We start from the raw sequence: 25,824 nt of genomic DNA, 5'->3' as shown, positions 1-25,824 counted from the left end.
AAGCAGGAAAAAAATATTATGATTTTCTGGGAGCACGGATTAGTATTATTGCCCATTTTCTTACTAGAAGCAATTAATTGATTTTATACTAAAATAATAAGAGTAAATATGCATATTTCAAATGTTGTAAGAACTCATTCCTTATAGTAATCTATAAAGCATTATTTCCTTTATATCTTATAGTAATCTATTGTCTAAATTCTTTCTTTCACCTTAAAATGTCATAACTGTTGAATGATGGGGTTTCTAAATCTTTTTTCAGGTTATTGAGTACATTCAGTTTTTATAGGAGAATGTGCAGAAGTATGAAGGTCCATATCAAGGATGGAGCCATGAACCGAAAAAATTGGGAAAATTTTATTTTTGCCTCTGCATTAATTTTGTAATATGCAACATAGTAGTTAAAGGACCAGCTTGGGATGATTTGTAAATCAGACATCCTGAGTTTGTCCTACACTAGTAGTTCCCAACATGTTCCACTAGAAATGACCAACAAAATGTTAGTTCAGGGGTCATTAAAAGTCATAATCATAAAATGTTTGTTAATTGAGTTTGAGAATGGTTAGGTTGCCCCCAAGGGGATGATTGGCAGGGCATAAGCTAGATAGATAGCTAGCTTCATGACAAAACCAACCCAACAGCTCCTTTGGACATAGCTCAAGAAAAAGAAAGGGAAGAAAGCTATCCACTTTCACTTTTTGTTTAATCATGTTAGGGTTATGCTAATAATATAATAATATTAAATTAAAGTGGCTTCTGCCATCTGTTATGAATAGCTTGACCTTTAAGTAGAAGTTAATTGGGTAATCTACAAGTTGGCTGATTTCGTCTGTTCAAAAGTCATGCATCTAAGCACAAGGTGATGTAGCAATGCTTAGGCCTTAGCAGTAACCATTAAGTAGAAGTTCTCCTGAAGTAGAGCATTTGGTTTGTTTTCTGTATACGAAATTCAAGCTGCATTTATATGATACATGAGAGAAAATTATGTTGTAACATGTTTGTTCAAAACTTTTGTTTTTTGCAGACTTTCTTTCAATCAGATCACTTGAAGTTGCTACTTGGTTTGAGATTAAATCATTGATAGAAGACCATTCTAATAATTTTGTAATTCATATCTTATAATTTTGTATTTTGTAATATAATGTGTAAATAACAAAATAATGTAATATGTAGTGGCTTACGTGCATTTTAGTTTTTCATTTTTATATATTTTTACCATTCTGGAAAATGTTAGTATTATTGTAATATCCCATTTTTACGTGTAATTTTAATGAATGATTATTAAAATTACTATATATAATAGTTCTCTTGTTTTAAATTTAATGTATTATTCGTTGAGTTTATTTTATCATTTTTAGGTTGTGCAATTTATTTTAATATGCTTTCTTGTTAGTAATTATTGTTTTGCATTTAAATTTCTCTTTGTTTTAAATATTTTATTGTTGGGCTTTAAATTTTTATTTTATTAATTTTGAGTTGTAGTGTTTTATTTGGCTTCTATTTATTTTTATTGTGCCTTTTTATCTTGTTAGACTTCTATTTTTGGACTGGACTTTTCTTTGTGCAATTTCCCTTTGTTTTTAGGCTAAGCCCTTTCATTTTCGGGCCCAACCCGTTCCTTTAGAAGCCCAGCCCATGAGCACTACTGCGGCCCAACCCCCTCTTCCCCTCTAAATGGTGTTGTTTCACCCCAGCCCTTAGGGCTTCACTTCTTCTTCTCCTTCTTTTCTCCCTTGCGCCGACCACTCCTTTCCTCCTTCATTCTATTCGGTTTCAGTTAGCCTCATTTCAGCTCCTTGTCGCACGGTTTGCTACATCTCTTCTTCTCTATTTGTTTCTTATTCTCTTGTCGTGCATCATCTTCTTCTTTCTCTTCATTTTATTTTCTAGTTTCTCTTCACTCGGCTGTTCTTGGCGGTGCCAAAACCTTGATCTTTTCTTCAATTGGTAACCTTTTCATTTTCATCTTCTTGTTTCATTTTCTATATTTTTCTTTTGATCCAAAATGAACCTTTTCTTTCTTTGCATTTTATTTCATTTATTTTCCTTCATTTTTGCAGGTATTTATGTGGGACTCATACTCTGTTTTGGCCTCATTTTCTTGCTTGGTTTTGCCTCTCTTTGCCATTTTATTTTCATGTACTTGGTGGTGGGAAATCTCTTGCAGTTTTCAGTGGTTTTAGACTAACTTTTGTTATGTTTGGTACCCGAAAATAGGCTATGTTTTCTTGGCCATTTTATGCTCAGTTTTCCTTTATTTGTTTCCTCTAATATTTTCATGGGCTCATGCTTTTATTTAACTCTTGCATTTTCGGTTATTTTGGCCTCAAACCGTGTCTAGTTTCAGGCTTCCAGCTTCATTTTCATGTCTTGTTATGCCTTCATCGTGCCTCTGTTTTTGCACTTTGTCCGTGAGCCTCATCTTTTTCAGCCTTAATCTTCTCAATTTTATCTTAGCAAAGCAGCCCCTTTATTTCTGAAAATTTCATCTTCGATTACCTTGTTTTCCAAACCAATTTTAGCCCCAAAAAATTGTAAATTTTGATGATTTATTTTCAAGCTAGCTTTTGGAGTTAATCGGATATTTGATCTTCCAGAAATATTACATTTAAAGCACTATAAGTATTTTCCAAACTTCTTTTAAAATTTAAATATTTTTGTTTTAACAATACATTATGATTTAGTTGGTTGTGCCAGACTAACTCTAAGGAGTTGGGGGTCGGATGGATTTGAGGATAGAGTTATTTATGTTTGGATGATATTAGGTTTATTGGATAATTTGTCTTGTCATTTGCATTACATGGTGTATGCATATACATGTGTTGGAAATTGAAAACTTGGTTTTCAAGTGTTAATGAATTTTTAAATGCGTGTGTATCACGACCTCAAGCTAGGATGGGGCATTGTGAAAATGTATTAAGTGACGTCCCCTGAGTTGTTGCTAGGCGACAACAAGCTCGGACGATACGATAACACTATTGTATTGACTCCATAGTCCCTCAGCTGGTAGGAGTTAAAGGATGCCTAGTCATGGTACGTGTTAGGCACAGAGCTAGGTATCGCTCATTAAGATGTCACATGCATAGTCGTTACCTGCAGTGTGGCATGAGAGCCAAGATGTACAGATGATCCCTAGGAGAGATCATGGTGCATACGGATAAAATTGAAAATTGGTTTTGATATTGGTTAATGGGTCATTTTCTGGAAAAATTGCGAGATTTGGTTAAATGATATTTGTGAGTCATTTTCTAGGAAAATTGTGAGATTTTATTAATGGATTTTCGTTGACCATTTTCTGGAAAAATGGTGGAGTCTTGTTTTGGGTCATTATCTAGGATAATGACAAGGAAATGTTTTAAAGGAAATATGTGGGCTAAAAATCCTATTTTTGGCATGCGTTGGAAAATGATTATTTTTTAGAAATATTTATTTTCGAATCTCATACATATGACATCATGTTCATGCATATTGTTGTGGCTTTAATGTATTTTCATATTGTGGGTTGTTTAGATTATTACTTACCTATAATACCGTCTTTGGTACCGTAGATTTTGATGCGGATGAAGAGGAAGTTAAGCCTGAGGAGATGGCTCCGCCGAAGGACTAATTTGAGTTTTCAGCTTGTATTATTTTTCATCTTTAATTATGTATTTTTAGATTTGTGACATTATTGGAACTTGTATTATTTTGATGTATTATTTTGATGCACTTGTTTTAAGCAATTTTGTATTTAAACAAAATTTTGATACTTAGTTAAAATACTTTTATTACCCGCTGCATTATTTTTTATGTACACATGTTGTATATACACACACTTGGCACTTGGTTATGGAATATGTGACTCATGTTGTCATCATCCCAATACCTCGATTTCAATAGGCCTGTACGTAAGAGTTTGGGGCGTCACAATTATGCTTCTCAATGATTTGGAAAAGTTTTTCACAAAATATAGGCTTTTATAAAAAGTATAATTTTCAATACATTTTAAAAAAAAATAAAAATAGAAGAATTATGCTTTACAACATTTTTGTATAAATATGGATTTTTATTAATATTAGATATGATGTTTGAAGAAAAAACAATAGGTTTTTATTTTTTAAAAGAATATGCTTCAAAAACTGACTTTTATTTTTATTTTTATTTTTAAAATCCAGGTACAACCTAGTACCCAGATTTTCAGGTTTTGGCCAAGGTCCTAAACTGGGTATACTCAGGCCAAAACTTAGCCCAGGTCTAAAACCCGGTTCTTAGTTAGGCATACTTGGATTTCTAATTCGGAACCCGAATGAACAATCATATTTACTAATATTCACAAAATTCTCATCTCATCTCATTCCCCAAATATTCCTTTAAGATTTTGGTTCGAAACCCAAAATTAATTTTGATTTTCAATTTGAAACCCTATTTTGTTTTGGTGTTTTGATATTGAAGACACAAATTGTTGTGATGTTCATGATTGTATAATTTTCTTTGTTGTATTATTTTTGCATCATTTCATATTTTTGTGAGCTAATAGAAATGGAGAGTCAGTCAAATTTCAGTGCTAGCTCTCTTACCTCTACCCAAATTCCTACCCCTAACCCTACCACTAACCCTACACCTACCCCCATGCCCCACCAAGCAAGAAACATGTTTCAATTGTTTGGTCTCACTTCACCAAAATAGAAGGCGATGACCTTAATAACCACAAGCTAAGTGTAACCATTGTAGTCAAATGTATGGATGTGTCATTATAGGAGACATGGTATATTCCAATTGAAGCGCCATTTAGAAAAACAATGTAAAAAGAGCATAATATTAAAATCTTTACAAGAAAAGAGTCAATCTAGACTAGAGATTAGACTTAAAAAAAATGGCAGATGGGGGTATGGAGGGAACATTGAAGGGATTTCTAAAGTATGATCTGGAAAAGTGTAGGAGACACCTAACTCGTATGGTCATAATGGATGAGCTACCATTTTAGTTTGTCGAAGGCAAATGGTTCTCATCATACGATGACAAAGGATATTACAAAACATTACGATGTAGAAAAAGATCTGTTGAAAAATCAATTGGTGGGTCAAAGAGTTTGCATCACCACCAATACATGGACATCTGTCCAAAATTTTAATTATATGATTTTAATTTTATGTCTTTGACAGCACATTTTATAGATTGTGATTGGAGTTAAACAAAAAAATTCTAATTTTTTGTTGAAATTTCGATCACAAGGATGAGACCATTGGGAGGGCCTTAGAGGCTGCAATAAAGAAGTGAGGGTTGGAGCAAGTTGTGACAATAACGATTGACAATATCTCTTTTAACGATGTCACTTTGGGGTATTTTAAGACCTAGCTTAGCGAGGCCAATAAGTCAATCATGGATTATGAGTATTTGCATGTGAGATGTCCTACACATATTCTAAGTCTTATTATGACTAATTATTTGAAAGATTTTGATGATTTGGTTGCAACGATTAGAGGTGTGGTAAAATTTGTGAAATCTTCACATACTAAATTTGAGAAATTCAAGGTTGTTATGAGGGTTGCAAGTATTGAATGCAAGAATGACATTTGTCTTGATGTTCCTAGAAGATGGAACTAGACCTTCTTAATGTTGAAGGATAACCCAAAAGTATAAAAAAACCTTTGTGTTAATGGATAACGAAGACATTCAATATGTCAAACATTTTTAGAATGACAGGGGATTAGGTAAGCCTATTAATGATGATTGTGAGGTAGTTGAGAATTTTGTAGACTTTTTAAGACTTTTCTACAAGGTCACAAACAGGCTTTCTGGTTCGTTATACCCTACATTCAATGGTTTTTATTAGCAAATATATAAGGTGAAAGAAAAATTAGATGATATGTCAAGAGTGAACAAACTAGGCTAAGGGAAAGGGCATTGAGCTTGAGGGTTAAGTATAATAAGTATTGGGGAGATTTGAGTAGGATGAATATTTTTTTATATGTAGATATTGTTCATGACTCCCAATACAAAATTGATGGCATGGTGTATGGCTTAGGATAGGCGCATAGAAAGGCATGGGCGGATCATATTGTGACAAGGGTTAGGGAAACCTTTGATAGATTGTTTGATGAGTTTGCTGTGTTCAGGAGTGATAATATTCCCGCACCTACACGTACCTCATCGCCTCCTCTTGAAGTCGAGATGGGAAAAGGCATAGGTTGGAGCAGGACCCCCTAGTCCGTCATCCTGCAAAGGCCTAGTCGAAGTTGGATATATACTTATTAATTGATTTGCCCCCATTTAAACGGGGGTTAGATATCTTACTTAGTGGAAAACCAATGTCATCAAGTATCCCATCCTTGGAGATGTAACCTATAAAATTTTGGCCATCCCTACTAATATTGTAGACTTAGAGTTGGCCTTTAACATCGAAAGGTGCATTTTGGATCTATTTCAGAGTTCATTGTGTCCTCCACTATGAGGGCATTGATTTGCACTCAAAATTGGATTAAAGGGACCCCAATTCATATTCTAGATGTTGAGAACTTGAAGAAGGCCGATAAGGCGGAAGGTGTTGATCAGTCTAAATCTAGTAATTATTCTTAATTCATTCATTTGTTTTTGTTATTATTTTAATTTATTTATATTCATTTAATTGGTATTAATTTCAAATATAATTCTGCGATACATGAGGCTACATCTACATTAGCTGCAATATGACTTTGTGTGCATTGGACCCATCATTGCCATTGGTTTGTATAATTTGCCCCTTAATTATTTTTTGTATTTATATAATGTTTGTAATTCTAATTATTTTTCTTGTGTTTTTTTAGCTTTTATAGTCTCACTATCATATTCCAAGCCCGAATCTCAATGATCCCATCTGGATCTCAATCTCATCTTGGTTAGTATTTTTAATATTTGTAATTTTTATATATCTATATCATGTTTGTATTTATAATTTTTGTTTTTGTTTGTAATTCTAATTTGTTTTCCTATTAATGTTTCAGGTTTTATAATCACAGTCTCACAACATAGCTCACTCAGTTTCCCACCATTGTGACTACCCCAAATTCCAATATCAAAGTCAATGCAAAATGAAATCATAAGTCAATTGTAATCTTGCTACAATATGTTATTTCATTGTGTTATTATTATTCATTTAAATTATGTGACAATTTGTAATATTTTTAGATTAATTTGTAATAATTTTAGATTAATTTGTACAATTGTAATAGTTTAGGATTATTAGTTACAACTTAGAAATTATTAAATTTTTAATTTGTATTATTGTAATACCTTAGATTATTTTTTTAAAAAAATGGCAACTTAAAAATTCTAACTTATAATGGCATTTGGGCCCAAAATGGTCCAGCAATGTGTTCTCATGGCCGCTGTGCATTTATAAATGGACCCAATATATGGAGAAATTTACTTTCCTTCTCTATACGGGCAGTTCCCTTTCTTCTTAAGCCATTCGGTTGCATGAGGTAGATCAATTTGTGGTTTAAAGAGAACCACTACATCTGTACTTTCTTTTAAAGCTTGAATGTTTTCTTTTCCTGCCATGTTCTTGGAACAGTTATAGATTATCAATACCAACCAATGATACAGACATGATATGATTAATATAGAAAAAAATATCCTCAAAAAGTAAGAACTGAGTGAGAAAGGTTGTCAACAGGTTAAATTTAGTATAGATTAAAATATTACTTTAAAGTTCAATCAGTTGCAATTCAATAGATATTCTATGAGCTAAATCTCATATGATCATATGATCAGGACCTCTATTGCTACTTTTATGCCCATTCAAACTAATTTTTTATGATATCTCGAACATGTATGTATGACTTAATTATCATCGAAACATCACTTTCAATTCTTGCTTACCCATTTCTCTTTAGTTCCATGTCTTTATGTTTTAATTTGTTTTATGATCCTTGACCCCTATATATGTTAGTTATCTGTTATTATAGAATTTTGGATTAAATACATCCTCGGAGAAGAGAAAACTAAAAAGTTTATTAGAAAGTTGAAAAATGATATTGCTGACTTATATAGCCACTACAATAATAGTGGTTAGCTTTCAGCCATAAGTGGTAGCTCCTCACACCTGATCAACTCGACATATTCCTTAGATGACAGACATGCAAATAGTTCATCACCACTAGTGCAGTGGTATCATCAAATCCATAAATCGAGAAATATTATGCGGTGTAGGTCTAATATTGAGCATTATTTTATAGAGAATGTCGAGGCATCTAGTGATGCATTTCATTTATTAGTTTCGTGGAAAGTTAATTCCACCAAGTTTCCTATTCTTTTCCAAATAACCTGAGATCTGCTAGTTATTCCTAGCACTACGGTTGCCTCTGAATCAGCGTTTAGCATAAGAGGTCACATGTTGGATGCTTATTGAAGTTCATTAACACCGACAACTATGGAGGCTCTCATTTGCATACAGAACTGGATAAGTGAAACGCCTATTGGACTAGATACCGTTGATCCCGAGAGCTATATGCTTGAATCATGTAACTTTATATGTTTTAAAATGATAATTTAAATATTTTTAATGTTTTATTTATTTAATTTCTAATTTTTATGATTTTGTAGACTTAGTTGTAAACACTAACATAATTGTGAATGACTAAGAGTCTTACATGGATGAGGAGTTGTGTTCATGTGTTATAGTGATGCTTTTCAGATACTATATTAGTATATTTAAATCATTTGAACCAGATCAGAGGAATGATCTGGAGAAAATATTGTTGACGATTTCATATTATATTTTTTTAATCTATTTTTTTATATATTATTTTGCAAATAAAAGCTGATGAGGACAACTGGCTTTAAGAGGCTTTCTCGTTTTTAATTTATACTGTCATATTTTGTAATTGTGTTTGCTATTATACAATTACTACTCCTTGGTTTTGTAATGTATGTAATTTAATCGCTGTATTTAAGTTTTTTATTTTTTTTTTACAGCATTTTTTTAGAAATTTGAAGCCCACTAGGGTGTTGGTAATTTTTTTTTTAACAATATTTTAGATGCCCAAAATCATAATAGGCCTTGGGCCTTCAAAAGTGGGCCATGCAATTCAGGATTGGGCCTAGGCCTTCAGAAGCGGGCCATGGATTTGGAAATGGGCCTTGGCCCAATCACTCTTTGATTAGAGTTTCGAACTTCGACTCCAATCGGAGTCGGAGTGCGTTTTTCTCTTCGACTCGAAGGTGGCTACTCCGACTCCGTCAGAGTTAGAGCCCACTCTTAGTTGAAAGTATTCACACTAAGTTCTTAGGAGAAAGAGAACGAGACTCCACTTCTTTTCTCCCTACTCTGAAAGTTAGAAGAGAGAAGACTTTTTAGTTTGTCTACTTTTTTGTTTAATAATTATATAATCATTAAACTTTTCCAAATTTCTAAAAAAAATATAAAAAATAATACAACTTTTTTAGATTTTAAAACAAAAATAATATTAATTTTTTTTAATTTTATAATATTTTTATTCAACTTTTTCTCTCTCATTTCTCAAAATCCAATCAAATATCTTAATTCAAACTATTTTACTATTTTTCACAGATATTCTGAGATATGTTAAGTATTCAAATGGGCCCTTAGTCACTTTATACTAGGTAGATTTCAATAAAATATACGTTGATATACTCCTACCATCTACAACTTAGACCATTCAAAACTTTAAGGCCTGGTTTGAATAGCAAGTCCTCCCAACTCAGTCCATTTGATCTCATCTTATCTCAATATTCAAACATAACAAATATAAACACTTTTCAATTTTAAGTTTTTAACTTTTTAATCTAATCATTATCTAATCTTTATAACTTTTCCAAACTTCCAATAAAATACGAAAAATAATTTAACCTTTTCAAATTTCAAAATAAAAATAATATTAAAAATTATATTATAATAATATTTAAACTTTATAATATTTTTATTTAATTTTTTTCTCTCTCATATCTCAAAACCCCATAAAACATATTAATACAAAATCATTTCACTATTAAGCATTTTGATCTCATTCGATTCATCTAAGAGCATTTGTGAAACGTAGTCCATGTTTGAGAATTTTGTAGAAAATTACAATTAGACCTTTAATGCTTTCAAATATCATATCTAATTCATATTAACTTAAAATGACCTCAAACCAATTTGTTGTGTCCTTGACTCACATATATTTAATTAACTTACATCTCATAAGAACCCTAAGTTACAATCAAAATCCCACGCTTTCTATGGTAAAATTGGAAATCCCAGATTTTATGTCTACATTTTCAAAATTTATTGAACCCTCTTAATTCCATGCTTACAAAACCCCCAAATTAATTCTAGTTAACTCTTGCAATGTTGGTATCAATATTTCAAATTTTCAAAATCTCATATCAACTCCAAGAATTATGGAATTTTACATTAGAATAAAACATCATATGTTATAGTCCACAAGATTTTTGTCCTTAAATTCAGTTGAAAACGTATTTAAAAGAAAAGCATAAACATCTCGATGCTCACATCCCCTCGTTACTAAAGTTTTGTTTCTAATTTGAGCTTTTACCTCTTCTTATTTGAGCTTTTACCTCTTCTTATTTTCGAATGACTGACATATATGAGTTTTTTATTGGTTCTTAATGATAAAAATGAGGGAAAAGTGTGAGGATTTGGGTGGTACAAAGCTGGAAAAGGCCAAGGGTGGACACCAACTTCAACTCTATCGCAGTTGGAAACTATAGCTCTAAGTTCCAATTCCGCCTAGAGTCGGGGTCATTTTTGGACTCCGACTTCAAGTTGGGGTTACATTTGGTCTCGTTCTCCATAAGATTGGTATTGAAATGGAGTTGAAATCTCGGTTTGGAGTTGGACCTTTCTTTTACACTTTTGTGCACTTTCTTAGAACCCAAACAAAGAACAAGAGTGGAATAACAAAATACCTAAGAAAATACAATAACAGGGTTGCATTCTTATATTTTTCCCCAAATACATTTCCAATAACAAAATATCACAAATCAGACTGCAAACCATCTACAACAAAGATCAATTTAAATCAGCCCCATCGCATTCTCGTCGTCTCTTTCAATTGCATTGTCCCTTCGTTGCCTCACTTTTCCTAACTTCATTTCCGTCACATAATTCAATTTCTTTTCGAGATGATTGTAAACGACAACATGAGAAAGTAGAGAAAATAAGAAAAATAACTATAAAAAACGAGAGGAAAGAGAGACAAACAAGACTAGAAAGAAGAAAAAGAATACATGCATGTTTGAGAATGAAGTTAAAAGAATTTGTTTAAGGTGTAATGTTTGAGTAGTAATGGAAGATAGAGTTTGTCAATTGTACGGAAAGGAGCTGATCATTTCAAAGTTTTGAATTTTTAAATCTGTTTCCTTTGAAAATGAGAGTTTGATAATGTCAAATTTGGGTTATTTTGGGAAATAAAGAGAGCTGTAATGTCAATTTTTTATTGGACAGTGTAAATGTGAGAACCCAAAGTGTAAATTAAGCATATTTGGTCCTCGGATTGAGTATCATTGTCTTTATGAAGAGGGGCATAGGAAATTATAGACTATGATTGCTTTTTGAGTATCACCCATATTACTTTCTTTTATTCGTATCTCATTTTAGAAAAAAGTAAACTTACTTTAATTATCCTTCAAAAAAAAAAACAAAAACAAAAACAAATTACTTTAAACATAGTATAACTGATTCCATCTTGACCACGACAAAAATACAAGAAACTTATTAAAAGTTACTTGAGCATAAATAAAAAAAAAAATACCAATTAATATTTTTAATTTATTAATATTTAATTATTATCAATTTATATCTTAAATTTGCATGCTCTTCAAATTAGAGATTTTCAATAGTTTATGGTAAATACTATATAACAATACTATTTTAGCCAAAAAATATAATTCGATGTTAGTTTTTTAAATAATGCTAAGGACAAGTTCTAAATATACAAGTTTTGTACAATCATTTTGTAAAAACGTTGGCCCTATAAAAAAAAAATGACTATTTCACATTTTTTGTTGTGGGACCCACTTTTTTTAAAAATAAAAATATTACGCAAGACTTGTACATTTTGAGCTTTTATATATCTCTTTTGGATATGTGTTATCGCCAACTAATCTTGACTGCTAACCAAAAACAAAGAAAGAGGGTGGATTGGTGCAACTCCAATGCCTAAGTCAGAAATATATGTGTATTGTCTTACAATGAGGGGTCTGAATCTGTTACCTTGGATTGCTAATGTTGGTCCTTTATATAGATGTGGATTATTGTTGATAAAGATAGTTGAAGCCTTCCCAAAATCTTGGAGTTTTGATTGTCACATTTACGAGATATGACTTTAGAAGGAAAGTAATAACATATTGAGGATAAACATCTCGAATATCTTGCTATTTTATTAGGGATAAATATCTTTAATCGATGACAGTTACCATATTAATCCTATTGGGCGGAATGGTCTCATGGTAGTGAGTGTATGGTGCACCTCTGATGTCTTAGACTCACGGTGAAGAAGAGGGCATGCAAGTCCGAAGAGTGCGTGATGCTTGCCCACCAATGTCAAGTCCTTAGACTCGCGGTGAAGAATAGGGCACGCAAGTTCTTAGACTGTGCAACCCTCGCCCACCAATGTCACCAACTAATGTTGAGCCCTTATACTCGCAGTGAGGAATAAGACATGCAAGTCCTCAAACTACGCGACCCTTGCCCACCAATGTTGAGTCCTTAGACTCACGATGAGGAATAGGGCACGCAAGTCGTAGCGACACCCATAAATGTGTTAAGAATTTCGACTGCTTGAAACGCAAAACGTACAAACAAAACACCAAGAAGCAATTATTACAATTAATTAACACAAGAGAAAATGTGCATTTACTCAAAGAATCAGTCTAACACAAATGGCTAGTATAGCCAAGAGAGAAAAAATGTCCATTTACTCAAAACAAAAATGATTACTAGTATGGCCAAGAGAGAGGCATCTTGTTCAGGCAAGAGGAGCTGAGGGAGCTAGAGGAGCTAGAGGAGTTGGGGCTGGGAATGCATTAGGCATTGTGTCCCTCCCAAAGGAATGGACATAAAGGTGAGAGGGCACGGTCAAGCTTGAAAGAGTCGAGGTTCAATGTCCTCAAGTCCGTCTGAGGGTTCACCAACAAGAAGACCCTCAACCTCTCCAAGCTGGCACCATAGCCATAGCTAAAGGCCCAATTGCGAACAGACTTGGCCACTAAGAGTTGAGGGGAAATGCAAATAACTTCCTCTTCGAAAGTGGCCAACATAGACTCCAGCTCCTTGATACGCTTATCACGAGTTTTAACCCTCCCATCAAGGCGAAGCATGGAATCTGTTAATTTGCTCTGCCTTTTGTCCATCCCGTCTTGATATTTCTTCATCGCTACATGCCGGCTAGGCAACTCCTCCAATTCAACCCTTTTCTCCTCCAGGTCAAGTGCCAGGTGACGATGCGCCTCAACAACGCTTGTCATGACCTCAGCTAGTTCACAATAGTGCTTCCTCGCCTCCTCCAACTTCCCCCCAAGATGGGACAACTGTTCCTGCTTAGAAGTCCTTTCCTCCTAGAGCACTCTTAACTCAAAATGGTTGTGAGCAGCTTCCTCCTCACCTGGTCAAGCTCCTTGCCAAGGACAATCGCGTCTCTGCATAGACCAGCCAATTCAACCTCCAGTGATCAAATGTATCCGTCAGCTTGGTCGAGGATCACCTCTAGTTCAGCCTTCTCGATCTCTAGAAACGCGACCTCCTTTCGCACCCAGAAGGGGAACATGTGCTTGACCTTGACTTCATCCTCTAGGTCGGCTCGGTCATCAAGGATTCAAGAAGTTAGCTAGTCCATGCCCTGCCAAAACCACACTCGCGTAAGGACCCAAGCCTAAAAGAAAACCAAAGGCAACACCAAACAAACGACTTACCGAGGAAAAGAAGTCTCTCAACTGGTTCGCCATGGCGTGAATAGAGTCACCTCTCACCTTGGACCTTGTCACATTTGAGGGTTGAGATGGACCAGCGGGCTCCTTCACCTCAAGGGAGAGGCCCTAGGCCGCGGAAAGACCCCAAGAGACAAGGGTTGGAAGCACTCTCAGGGGTGCCCACCCCTACCTCAACAGTAGGTGAAATTGAAACTACTATCGCAAGGTTGACAAGCAAAGACTCATCCTCACCTTGTCGCTTGGCATAAAAGGAATCCACCACGAGCTCATCCTCCCGTACAAGAAATGACAATACACTTCCTCAATAAAAATGGGTGAAGAAGGTCCCTCCTCACCCCCCCAAAGAGGCACTAAATGGTGGGGAGGGGATTGAAACCCTGCCCCTGCTCAACTCTAAGTCATGGGGGAAAACTGGGGTTTCACCACCCAAAATAGTCGAGGGAAGGGAGCTCGGAGTACACTCCCCCTTCCCTTGCACCCTTTGAGAGCCAAGCTCGACCTGAGGCTCATAAGTCAAGACTCTAATCTCAACTCTCCCAGTTTGCATCCTCCTCATCAACCAACTCTAGGTCTATTGGTGGGGTTGATGTGAGAGCAAAGTTGGGAGATTGAGCATATTCGAGTTCCTGAGAAGCAACTCGAAGTCGAGGGTTGTGGCAATTAGAGAGGGCTTGCCATCAAATCACCCTGACCATTTGAATCTAAGCAACCTTATCAAATAGGAGACTTCCCACCTATGAGAAGCTGAGCCAATTCAATATGATATGCTCCTGAAGACATCGGGGCCTCATGATGGCGAGATCGTTTTCCTTCCTTCTCTAGCGAGGCTGCAGCAGGCCTTTTCTTGTCATGGGCCTCAGGCTCCTTTGGCAGGCGACTACCGCTCACGTGAGAACGGTCGAGCATCACCAATAACCTATCAATGTGGGCCCTCATCAACAAGGCTTCCATCCAAACAAACTTCTGGTTGTGCTCAACTAGGAGTAAACCCTTTCAACATGGGCTTGCTCTTGTTGAGAGAGAGTAACAATTATTACTTTATCGTTTATGACTTTTCCCCAAATGATGTGAATTGGGAACTCAGCTTTATTGGTCTCCCTATTAAGGAACTCCCATCCCTGGCCAGGAATAAGGAATTTTCTACCATTGCTTGGCATACGAATGGCAACCCTCGAACCGAGCAAGGCGATATCGAGGGTGGGAATAAAAGCTACAAATGTTGCCTTCCAACGCATTTACCTCGTGGGTAGTGAGAAACTTGTGGGCGGTCAAGTCAGGATACCCATCTCTGGTAAGCTTCAAAACTATTCTCCACGCAAAACAGCAACACATAAGGATTCTCCAGGCATTAGAGTGAAGTTGAGCTGGCGCCAACTTCAAGTAGTTGAGAACGTCGCTCACCAATAGACAGAAATGAAGCTTTAACCCATGAGAAAGGGAACATGTTGTGAGGACCATTTTCTCAGCAAAGCCCTCAATATCAACGGCCCCTTGGGAAGGAACCTCAAGAATCACTGAATCAAGGATTCCATATGAATTCGTTAGCTTCCTAAGATTGACCTTGGTAAGAATAGATGACTAATCATAACCTTTGTAATAGGGTACATTACAGGAAAAGGACTTTGGTGCCAAGGAAGACCCCATCGGAGGGGAAGGAGGAGATCCATGAGAAGAAAGGCTAGAAGCATTCTAACGAGCCATTGAGATCAATAAGGGATTCTAGAGAAAAGAAGTTGGGTTTCAACAAAAGCACGAACAGTGAAGAAGAGGAGTAAGCAAGAGTGAAAGAGGTAACAAAGGAGGAGAGGGCTACTTATAAAAAGAAACGTGCCAATTGAAATACCCCAAGGAGAATGCAAGCAGTCTGACAACTTAATCGTTGTGTGCAAATGCCACGATGGTCATGTGACTAGGTGCAGATGTAGAGTTGTTAGAAACCCCTCCCCCCCGGGGGGGCACAAAAGCATGAACAATCAATCAAAATTAATGACGTGATGGGCAAGAACCGTTCATAATCTTTAAATTCCCGCACACGCTAGCATGACATAAATTTGCAGGATAACTGAAGAGGCGCTTTTATCTCCTCTAGACGAACCCAACGGAACTGAGTAAGAGACCCATATAATGGGCACAATGAGCTAGAAAACTGTGGGTACACCATACCGTCCAATGAGATTAATATGGTAATTGTCACTGATCAAAGATATTTACTCCGAAGGAAACAGTGAGATATTCAAGTTGTTTATCCTTGATATATTAATTCATTCGTTCTAAAATCATATCTAGAGAATTTGACGATCAAGACATCGAGATTTGGGGAAGGATTAGACTATCCTTGTCAGCAACAACCCACTTCTATATAAAGGACAAATGTCAGTAGTCCAAGATAACATGTTCAAACCACTCGTTGTTAGGCAATATTAGCATATTTCTGATTTAGAGATTGGAGGTGCACCAGGCACACTGGATTACCTTCTTTCTTTGTTGCAGATTAGCAATTGAACTCAACTGTCAGTGAAAGACGTCCAAAAAGGTACCATTGCTCTCTCGAAATATTAGTCAAGTATATATTTATAATATTTATTATTTTCCATGAGATAATGTTAAATACTTAATAAATAAATTATAATTTTACTTTTTGTGTTGATATTTCTTCTTTTTAAGTTTTAGAGCTTGGACAAATATTAGCAACTCTCCTTTTATATCTGTCATTTTTAATTAGGTTATTTGACATCATACCTTTTTAATTAATTTTATTTGAAATAATAATTTATCTAAAAGACAACACATTAATTAAAAATAATAAATTTCAAAATAAAAGAAGTAAATTCTAAAAGTAAGTCCAGATCTGCCAAAGTACTATATGTGAGCTGCCACCGCCGCTGCAAGTTGAGGCTTGAAAAAAAAAAAATTATCGAGAAAAAAGGAATTTTTTTTTTTGTAATTTGTTTTTAATGGGCGAGGAAAGCAAAGGTAAAATGCGATTGCAAGTCAGAAGTATAGAAAGAAAGCAATTTGACTGCTCAGTTCGTGTTCACGTACACTCAAAGACTCTCTCTCTCTCTCTCTCTCTCTCTCAGCCGACTGTTTAGTGGCATGGGACCGCTTCCCAGCATCAACAAAACTAAACAAGAAAACGCAGCTTTACAATGAGGTTAGCTTTCTGAACAGGGCACAACCATGGAGTACGAAAGGATTCTACAGCCTCAGGTTCTTCTTATCTTTGTTTTTCTTTTTTTCTTTTTTTTTTAAAATGTACTCCATTTCCATGGAATCTGGCTGGGAGTGACTATTTACACCTTATTTGCTGATGATCTTTATGGTTTCCCGTTTCCCAATGTATTTATCATCCCGGAAATAGCATCTGATCTGCTGCGATTTTGTTAATTAATTGATAGAAAATGCATATTTTTCATATGTAAACGTGGTTTCTTGGGGTGGCCAGGGTGGGGGATTGTCGCCTGGGAAGTTGAGGACCATGCTACTTGGAGCGAAAAGGAAATCAATCCAAGAGGAAGGGCTTCGCTCTAATTTCACCTCGAGATCTCATTCGTCTTCTTCTTCTTCTCCTCAGATTCATGACGCTGGTATTTACTTTTCTACGCGTTTACCTTGCTTGTCTGATTATTAAATTGAGTTCTTTCTTTTCTACTCCACCGGAAGTACTTTCCCATTGTTTATTACTCCACTCTGTTCTTTTATTGCACTACTATTTCACTTACTAAAAAAAGAAAAAATATTTCTAGTGTACTTTACTTGTGGATTTATATTTTTGTTGGAAATTCAATGACTTAACAACTAATACCTCGTATACGTTAGATTTGAATAAAATATTGTTAGAATATAATTATTTTTAAAAGAAGTGCTACATACATTGAGAGATTTCACAAAAATAAACTTACAAATTGACATGGTTTCCTATGATGCGTTAGATCTACTTTACAATCTAACATACTACATCAAACTACGTCAGTTTGCAGATTTATTTTTATAAGATCTTTTTGTGGCTAAAGCATTTCTCTTTCTTTAATATTATTTTTATTTTGAAATTTAAAATAGTTGAATTATTGTTTGTATTTTGTTTGGAAGTTTGAAAAATTATATTGATTAGATGAGATGAGATAGTTTGTGAAAACAAATCAGGCCTAAGAATCAAAGTTATCATTTCATCCTTTTCATTTTCTGGGACGTCTCAAGAGCCTAACGGAGGAATAGGTACTGTTTGGTTTGTGGACATCTTGTTTGCGCCTACTATTATATGCCTTTATATACTTATTTTCCAGGGAAATATTTCCCATGTAAACCATTGCCACATTTTGGTCTAAACTTTGTGCACGAGTCTTGAGTTTCTATGTTTGGATGCTTTATTTATATGTCAGAACAGGAAACATTACCAAGTAAAAGAGCAAAGAGATGATTTTGAAATCCATTAATTGCTTATGGGAAACTTTTGCCAGGTGATAGCGGTTCTGACAATTGCAAAGTTGTAGATGTTGTGACTGTTCTTCCTGAGTGCTCCACTTCAACTGCAGTCTACTCATTAGGCTCGGATATGGTAACTGACCGCAGATTGAACACATTAATCAATTCAAGGCATAAAACTCAAGAAGATTCTACATTGGATTGTGATAATGGGCATGACGGCATGACTGTGTCCTCAGCCCTCTTTGAGTTTCAGAAGGCTGAGCGGGCCCCCCAAAGAGTGCCTCTTGGGCCATTCTCAAAACCGGCACCATCCAAATGGGATGATGCCCAAAAGTGGATTGTGAGCCCTACTTCAAACCGGCCAAAGATGGGGCAGGCTCAAGTGCATGGTGGGCAAGGAGTTGGATCACGAAAGGCAGCTAATGTTGGTTATCAGCTGTCTGCTAAGGTTGTTGTTGAAGTTCCAGAGCAAAGAGTTGCTTCTTTCGAAGAACCAGATACGAAGCGGATTGATACGAATCAAGCTAAGATGGAATGTGCGGGGATGAAGTTTGTCAGTTGGGAAGTAGACCACCCCTATCCAATTGCAGATTCATATGGCAAGCCTGTCCTCATGATTGAGAACTCTGTTGGAGAGTCAGTGAGTAAGGATTACATTTAGTGTAAAGATTGGTTCATATTCTCATTTATCTTTTGTGGAAAGTTGCATTCTTTGCAGGACAATTCCAACAATGTAATCACATTGGATTAATATTTAGTCTGTTCTGAGGTCAAGAACGGTATCTATTGTGTTTTCTAGGATTGATCACCTAATGTTGTGGCACTCGTGTTCATGTAGTACATTGTAACCATGCTATGCTATTATTTTTATAGACATTAAGATTCATTACATGACATTATGTTTGCTTAAAAGAAAATGACCTGAAATCTGTGTTGTCTTTGTCAAAAAAGAGAGTGACAACTTTATCATTTTCTTTGTGCCACTTCTTAAAAGGATGATTTTCTTTGTGGCATTCCCATATCTCTTTTGACTTGGACATGTTACTAATTAAATCCTGCAAATCCCTAACTTTGTAGTTATTTTACTTGAGAATTTAAGCTGTTGAAGTACCCTGCATCATTGCCAGCAGAGTGAGATTCTGGCTGTACAGAACTGCTCGCCAACCAGTTTTTCTTTCTTTTTTTGTTTAAGACTGGCAACATCATGTTGCGTTGTAGATTGAATTGTCTGCTTTTGTCTTCTCTCTGCTACTTGTTTGGCAACTTTTGTCTTTCTTTTTTTTTTGTTTTTTTTCTAGTCATTAGTTTCCTATTTTTCTGTGAGAAATCTAATGGAATGAACTGGCAAGAGAGTAGCACTGAAGGCCATGTTTCCTTTTCTTTTACTTTTAAGATTTTTTTAGTAAAAGGATTGAAAATAAATTTCTCTCTTTTACGTTGAGCTTGCCCTTCTAACATATTGCATAAAGGATTGGAGAGATCTTTGTTGTAGAGGAGCACTTGATTTGAATTTTTTCCAATCTCATATGTATATGCTTGTGTGTGTGTGTGTGTGTATTAGACGATTCATGTAAACTTCAAAGTCTTTGAAAAGAAAAGAAAATTTTAGGTAGATTTAGTATGGATGTGATAGTTGATGACTTTTATTCGTTAAAAGAATGTCAAGTTCAATTAGCATTATTGATATCATTTTCTCTCATTGCTTGTGCATTGTTTGAACACTTAGATATTTTTATAACTTCTCATAATTTCCTTCCCAAACATTACTCAAACACAAAACACTTTTCAATTTCAAATCTTCAACTTTTTCGTCTAATTACTTTTTAATCATTATCCAAACACAAAACCCAATACAACTTTCCTAAACTTCCAAATAAGACACAAAAAACAATACAACTTTTTCAAATTTCAAAATAAAAATAATATTAAAAAATTATATTCAAACAATTTTTTAACTTAAAAATATTCATATTCAACATTTTCTCTCTCCTTTCCCAAAACCCATTAAAATATCTTACTCAAACCATTTCCCTACTATTCACATTTCACATAATTATGAGATATTCAAAGTGTCAAAATGAGCCTTTAAAATCTTGGCTTTGTCCCTGGTTATGGTAGAGAGCATGGACCCCATCTTGGTGGAATTTTTAAAATTTAATGTGATCTTACATTACGAGTGGCCTTTTTAATATTTTCATAATCATCCTCCAAATTTAGTTACAGGTTCTCTCATTCAAGTGTGGCATAAGATTGTAAAAAGTGGCTGCACTGGCGATGAAAAATTCTAACAATATACTCTTTCTGGAGGAAAATGAATTACAATTTGCTGAAATAGGATAAGAAGATGAACTGATAAATGAGATTTTCATTTTATTGCATTTCCAAAATATGAAGAAAACAAGGAAATGTTTGTCCCATTATCAAGAAACTTATAGTAAAGTGTTGCAATTCCTTTCAGAGAAAGTATTGTAACAACAAGATTCCAGATTTAAGTAGTCTCTGAAGATAAAGTAACTTCCATGGATAATATATTTAGAAAAAGCTAAGCGTATTCACTTGCTTTAATAAAACTTCTTATTACTTCAATAAAAAAATGGAAAATGATAGTATGACTACCAAATATGCCCACTTATATTTTTTTATTTTTTTTCTTTCTTTATTTTTTCTTAATGGTTAAAGAAGTGACTATTAGTGAATTTACATATATTTTTTTATTTTTTTCTTAATGGTTAAGGATGTTTAAAAAATGCTTAAAAGGAAAATAAAAAAACTCATTTGTACTAGTGTGTATATTTGGTGGGCACATTTAGTAGTCACCCTAGCATTGGCCTAAAAATATATATTTAGAAAAAGCGTTAAAAATAATAGCTTGGATATTATTGGTTTGACGCTCTATGTTTTTGTTTCTTTGGCAGTTAATCTCAGCCAACATGATTCATCTGTAGCCATCCAGAGTGCAACTACATTTATACCGCCTCCCTCAACAGCTCGGTCTGTATCAATGAGAGATATGGGCACCGAAATGACTCCTATTGCTAGCCAAGAACCTTCCAGGACTGGAACTCCTGTGAGGGCAACAACACCAACGCGCAGCCCAATTTCTTCTAGGCCAACTACTCCATGCAGAGCTGCCCCTGCTTCATCACCATTTGATCCATGTAATGATCATCTGGAACTTAACAAGAATGAGTTATCTGAAAAGGAGCTACAGATGAAAACTAGGAGAGAGATAATGGTTCTTGGGACACAGCTGGGGAAAATGAATATTGCTGCTTGGGCTAGCAAAGAGGAGGATAAGGATGCATCCACTTCACTGAAAACTTTAGCTTCAGAAAAGCCAGCTAAGAGTGTCACAGAGACACGTGCAGAAGCTTGGGAGGAGGCGGAGAAAGCCAAATATTTGGCCAGGTGAAATCACAAAGCCATAGATTTTCCACCTCTTTTTAGTGTTAACATTATGGAATCTCCATATGGATGGCTTATGTATTGTCCTGCACCTTCACCCTCTATATTTCAAATGTCAACTAGTGACTAGTTATGGCATGTCACTTGTCAGAAAAAAACTTTTTTTTAATCAAATAATATAACATCTGGTCTGACAAATTCCAGAATGGAGGATAAGTGTGATAGATATGAATGTTATGGCAACATATGCAAGAGTGTTGCCTGAGCGTGCTAGTTCCGTTACAATAATTGTTGAGCTTATTGTTTGTACATAGTCACCTTGTTGAGCAGAATATTGTAGGGATCATTTTGAAAACATAGGGACAGCAGACCAAGTGTGTATTACCTTTGAAGCTCACGTACTGTGCATCATCTTTTGCTTGGTAAGTATGGAGACATTACCACATCTGTTAAGGGAGGAAATAAGAGATGAGACTATGCCTAAAATTCTTCTACTATAATCAACCGGGTTGGTGGAACGGGATACTTATTAGCAGGAACATCTGAACCATATAAAGAAATACCTGCATTATTTATGCTTGAGTTGTACTTTGTCCTGGACACACAGTGCTAATCTTAAAAACATTTATGCTTGAGTCGTTTTTTATAATTACTTCACTGTATGTGGTATGAAATGGCACGTCTTGACTTAAATTGTCCAGGTTCAAACGTGAAGAGATGAAAATTCAGGCATGGGAGAATCATCAAAAAGCCAAAACAGAAGCTGAGATGAGGAAAGTTGAGGTACTTTATACTTTTTTTTGCCAATTCCTTTATTCTTGTAGCTATTATCATCTCATTTATTTTTACATGTAGCCTTTCTCTCGTTGAAAATATATATTGTAGACAATCAGCCATGTAACTGGGCTCTTCTGCTTCACTATGACCTCTTGCTTGGCCTTTTCAATAAGATATCTCATTTCCTGCCAAGAACAATGCAGAATCTTGTACTTCAGCACCTAATGTCTAGGGACCTGAGGATCTGGTGGTTGCGATAGCAAAGCAGATATTACATCTTAATGCTTCCTCCCATTTGGTTTTGATGTTCTCTGTAAACCTAAAGATTGAATCTAGTCTGATTATATAGATATAAGAAAGAATATTGTCTGATATGCTGAATCATCTCCGAAGGAAGGTGATGAGATGACATTTCTTGTAAAAGAAACTCAAGTGTAACTGAGATGTTGCGATAGAAGCCTGTCTATGAGTATAGAGGTTTTGATGTGCAAGTATCATGTTTCTGGACGTTGTTACAGTAAAGAAGGGAATGATAAAAAAGAAAAAGAAAAAAGGGATTGATCGGTTTTACAATATACTGTGAAGCTGCCGTAAATGCATGCCCACCTCAAATTCATTATGGAAGTTTTTCATATATCCAGAGCTGATTCTTAAATCTAAGGCCAAATCAGTGGTTTTTTTTCCTAGTTATTACAATGCAGACAAGTGGCTCAGGATAGTGTTTTCTCAAAGATCAAGGAAACCTATAAAGTTAGGAATAAGTTTGAGGTGACGTGTTGTCCACAATTGGATTTGGTTAATATCTTCTTTTGCATATTTGAGTGAGATGCTGTTGTAACTTGTACCTAATTATACCACCAACCCCAACAAGTAAAAACAGCCCTTATAATCTTTTGAACTTAAAGCATTACTTTGCACAATGGGATAATCCATCTTCTTTCTACATTGATCCTTAATCCTAACATCCAAGATCCTAGAGATTGTTTCTGACTTGAAAAATATGCAAAAGATTTATCAAAACCAAACATTTAGCTGCAATCAGATATGAGCCTTTTCTAGTTCCTTTTGGATGGTAGACCTTACATCAACTTGTCCATCATTTCTCTATTCCATAATCTTTCTAACCAAACTTGAGCAAGATGTAAACACCTTCTGTTATTTCTAAATGTTTTATTAAAAATAACATGGATATTACCCCTAGGGGTTGGCTCAAGTGGTAAAGGCCTTGGTCTTGGTGGTATGCTCCCTCCAGGTCTAAGGTTTGAATCCTCTTGGGTGCAAACAATTTCTTAGGGCCATCGGACTAGGGGAACTTCCCCTTGAATTACCAGAGGTGCACTTGTGTGTTACAAATCTTTTTTATGACAATCATTCGATGCTTGAAGATGAGGGTAATTATTTACTCTAGGATTCTTTGTATTTCTTATTTTAGTATAGAAGTCAATATCTACAATTGTTGTCTTTGTTGGTCATTGCCTTCTGGGTATATTATGATTCAACCATGTAATTTGTTTTGATTATGAATTACTCGGGGGTTTTGGGGAAGACCGATTAGGGTTGGTGATGATGCTAAATGCTTGTTGGTCACTAATGAAACCCTGGATGTGGGTGAGCTGTAGGAGGCTGTGGTAATTGACACCTAAATAAAAGTTAATGGCTGATGTGGATGTGTCTCAGGGCTTGGAATGGAAATTTGTGATTAGGAAAGGGAAAGAATTCAAATAGGAGTGGTGGATGGTTCGGGCAGTGGTGTTGGATTGTGTTTTCAGGTTGGGAGATGGATCTACGAGGAATCTATTGATTGGAAACCGTTGAAAATATGCTTGCTGCTCAAGCATGGGAAGCCAAGTGCTACTGGAAATGTGGTCTCAGTGGTGGGTCCTAAATTCTCGTGCTCTTGCCTCTGAAGATAGCATGATGTGTTCTGGTATGAAGTCTTCCGGTAGGGAAAAAAAGAAGAAGGAAATTCAACATTTTGTGCAGCTATCATGCGAGGGCTTTGATGAACATTTTATAACTCTTCTCATTGCAATCAAAGTGGGGGCATTATCATCATGGGTCAGCCTCCATGCATCAGGCCTAATAGAGAATAGAGAACTAAAATGACTTTAACTGTCTATCAATTATGATTCAAGAGGAGTGATCTCTAGTTGTGGTTGAGCCAAGAAAGGGTTAGTTTAATTCTCATGAAACCTATACTACCATTTTGGAATGTTAACTATACCTATTGCAGATTGCTTGTTAAATGAGTATTCATTCGGTTTCTACTGAAATCTCAATTGTCAAGAACTTGTTAAGTTCAAGTATTATAGTAAACTCTAACTTCACACAGATGATATCACAAATATCCATCAGTTTACACTGTATTTTGACAGTGTGTGGTTTTCAGGTAGAGGTTGAAAGAATAAGGGGGCAAGCACATGATAAGCTTATGAATAAATTAGCAGCTGCAAGACACAAGGCTGAAGAAAAGCGAGCAGCGGCCGAAACCAAGAGAAACCGGCAAGCTTCAAAAACTGAGCAGCAAACAGAGTATATACGCCGAACTGGTCGCATCCCTTACTCGTTTTCATGTTGTGGTTGGTGCTCCTAAAATTTGAATACTTTTCTCGATGGAGGTCTTCTGATGCTTGCCTATGTATTTGGTGTCATTTTTTAATTTGTTCATGTCTCTTGTTTTGTAAAAAGGCCTGTGCTTCCTACACAACAGTTTTTTTTATTAACATCAAGCAATCCTGGTGTAAAAACTAAGACGTGATTTTGCTAAGCTTGTGAAGAAATTTATGCAAGTACTTTCCCATCAAGTATAATGTGAACATTCTTTAGGAAAATTGAACCTAGATAAGTCTCCTTATGGCCATGGCTAAGGTTCAAACCTGTTTAATGGGTTGAGAGGATACGAATTGGAAATTCTAGGGAAAAAGTGTTGGAAAAGATAGTTTCGAATACGTGCTATGAAAATTGATAAATAACAAAGTGAGCAATAACGGATATGGCAAATTAGACAAAAAAAGCAATGAAGACGAGAACTTGTCCTTGCTAAGCACTGTTATTCAAGTTTTGAGTTCTGCTCAAGTACTTTGAGCTGAAGAGAGTGAGCTCTCTAGTCTCAGCACAAAATAAATAAAATATTAAATGAAAGAGACCACGGCCGGTAAATCTCTTTCATTTTTAGCAATCTGTTACCTGTTGCATTTCTCAATTTTCAAAGCATCTTCTTTGATTTTCTACTAAGCCATCTCAACATTCTGTTAATTAATATTATCATTAACTGTCTTGAAAGTATTATTTCTTTTAATTGCAAGC

At 35.4% G+C, this 25,824-nt stretch overlaps 1 protein-coding gene across 3 annotated transcripts; it reads left to right on the top strand.

Annotated features, from left to right (window-relative positions):
- Window positions 1-16,897: 16,897 nt before the first annotated feature.
- LOC122311127 lies at window positions 16,898-25,322 on the top strand. Of its 3 annotated transcripts, none has more exons than XM_043125537.1 (6): window positions 16,898-17,121; window positions 17,357-17,498; window positions 18,369-18,980; window positions 21,252-21,744; window positions 22,443-22,524; window positions 22,627-23,009. In XM_043125537.1, exons 1-6 carry the CDS (start codon window positions 17,092-17,094, stop codon window positions 22,741-22,743), a joined length of 1,476 nt encoding a protein of 491 aa, XP_042981471.1. In that variant the 5' UTR covers window positions 16,898-17,091; the 3' UTR covers window positions 22,744-23,009. The 3 variants fall into 3 exon arrangements, with proteins under 3 accessions (XP_042981471.1, XP_042981472.1, XP_042981470.1); XM_043125538.1 differs by lacking the exon at window positions 22,627-23,009 and adding an exon at window positions 24,894-25,019 and having other exon boundaries at window positions 16,899-17,121; XM_043125536.1 differs by lacking the exon at window positions 22,627-23,009 and adding an exon at window positions 24,908-25,322 and having other exon boundaries at window positions 16,901-17,121.
- The last annotated feature ends 502 nt before the right edge of the window (window positions 25,323-25,824 follow it).

This window comes from Carya illinoinensis, chromosome 5 (assembly GCF_018687715.1).
Source record: "Carya illinoinensis cultivar Pawnee chromosome 5, C.illinoinensisPawnee_v1, whole genome shotgun sequence".
NCBI classification, from domain to species: domain Eukaryota; kingdom Viridiplantae; phylum Streptophyta; class Magnoliopsida; order Fagales; family Juglandaceae; genus Carya; species Carya illinoinensis.
This window is presented reverse-complemented; position numbering and strand designations above follow the sequence as displayed.

Bases quoted from the DNA above. Each gene is read 5' to 3' on its own strand.
- LOC122311127 (XM_043125536.1), top strand. From the start codon at position 17,092: ATGGAGTACGAAAGGATTCTACAGCCTCAG. The intron at 17,499-18,368 runs GTATTTACTTTT...AACTTTTGCCAG, and splicing joins TCCTCAGATTCATGACGCTG to GTGATAGCGGTTCTGACAAT. The intron at 22,525-24,907 runs GTACTTTATACT...TGTGGTTTTCAG, and splicing joins CTGAGATGAGGAAAGTTGAG to GTAGAGGTTGAAAGAATAAG.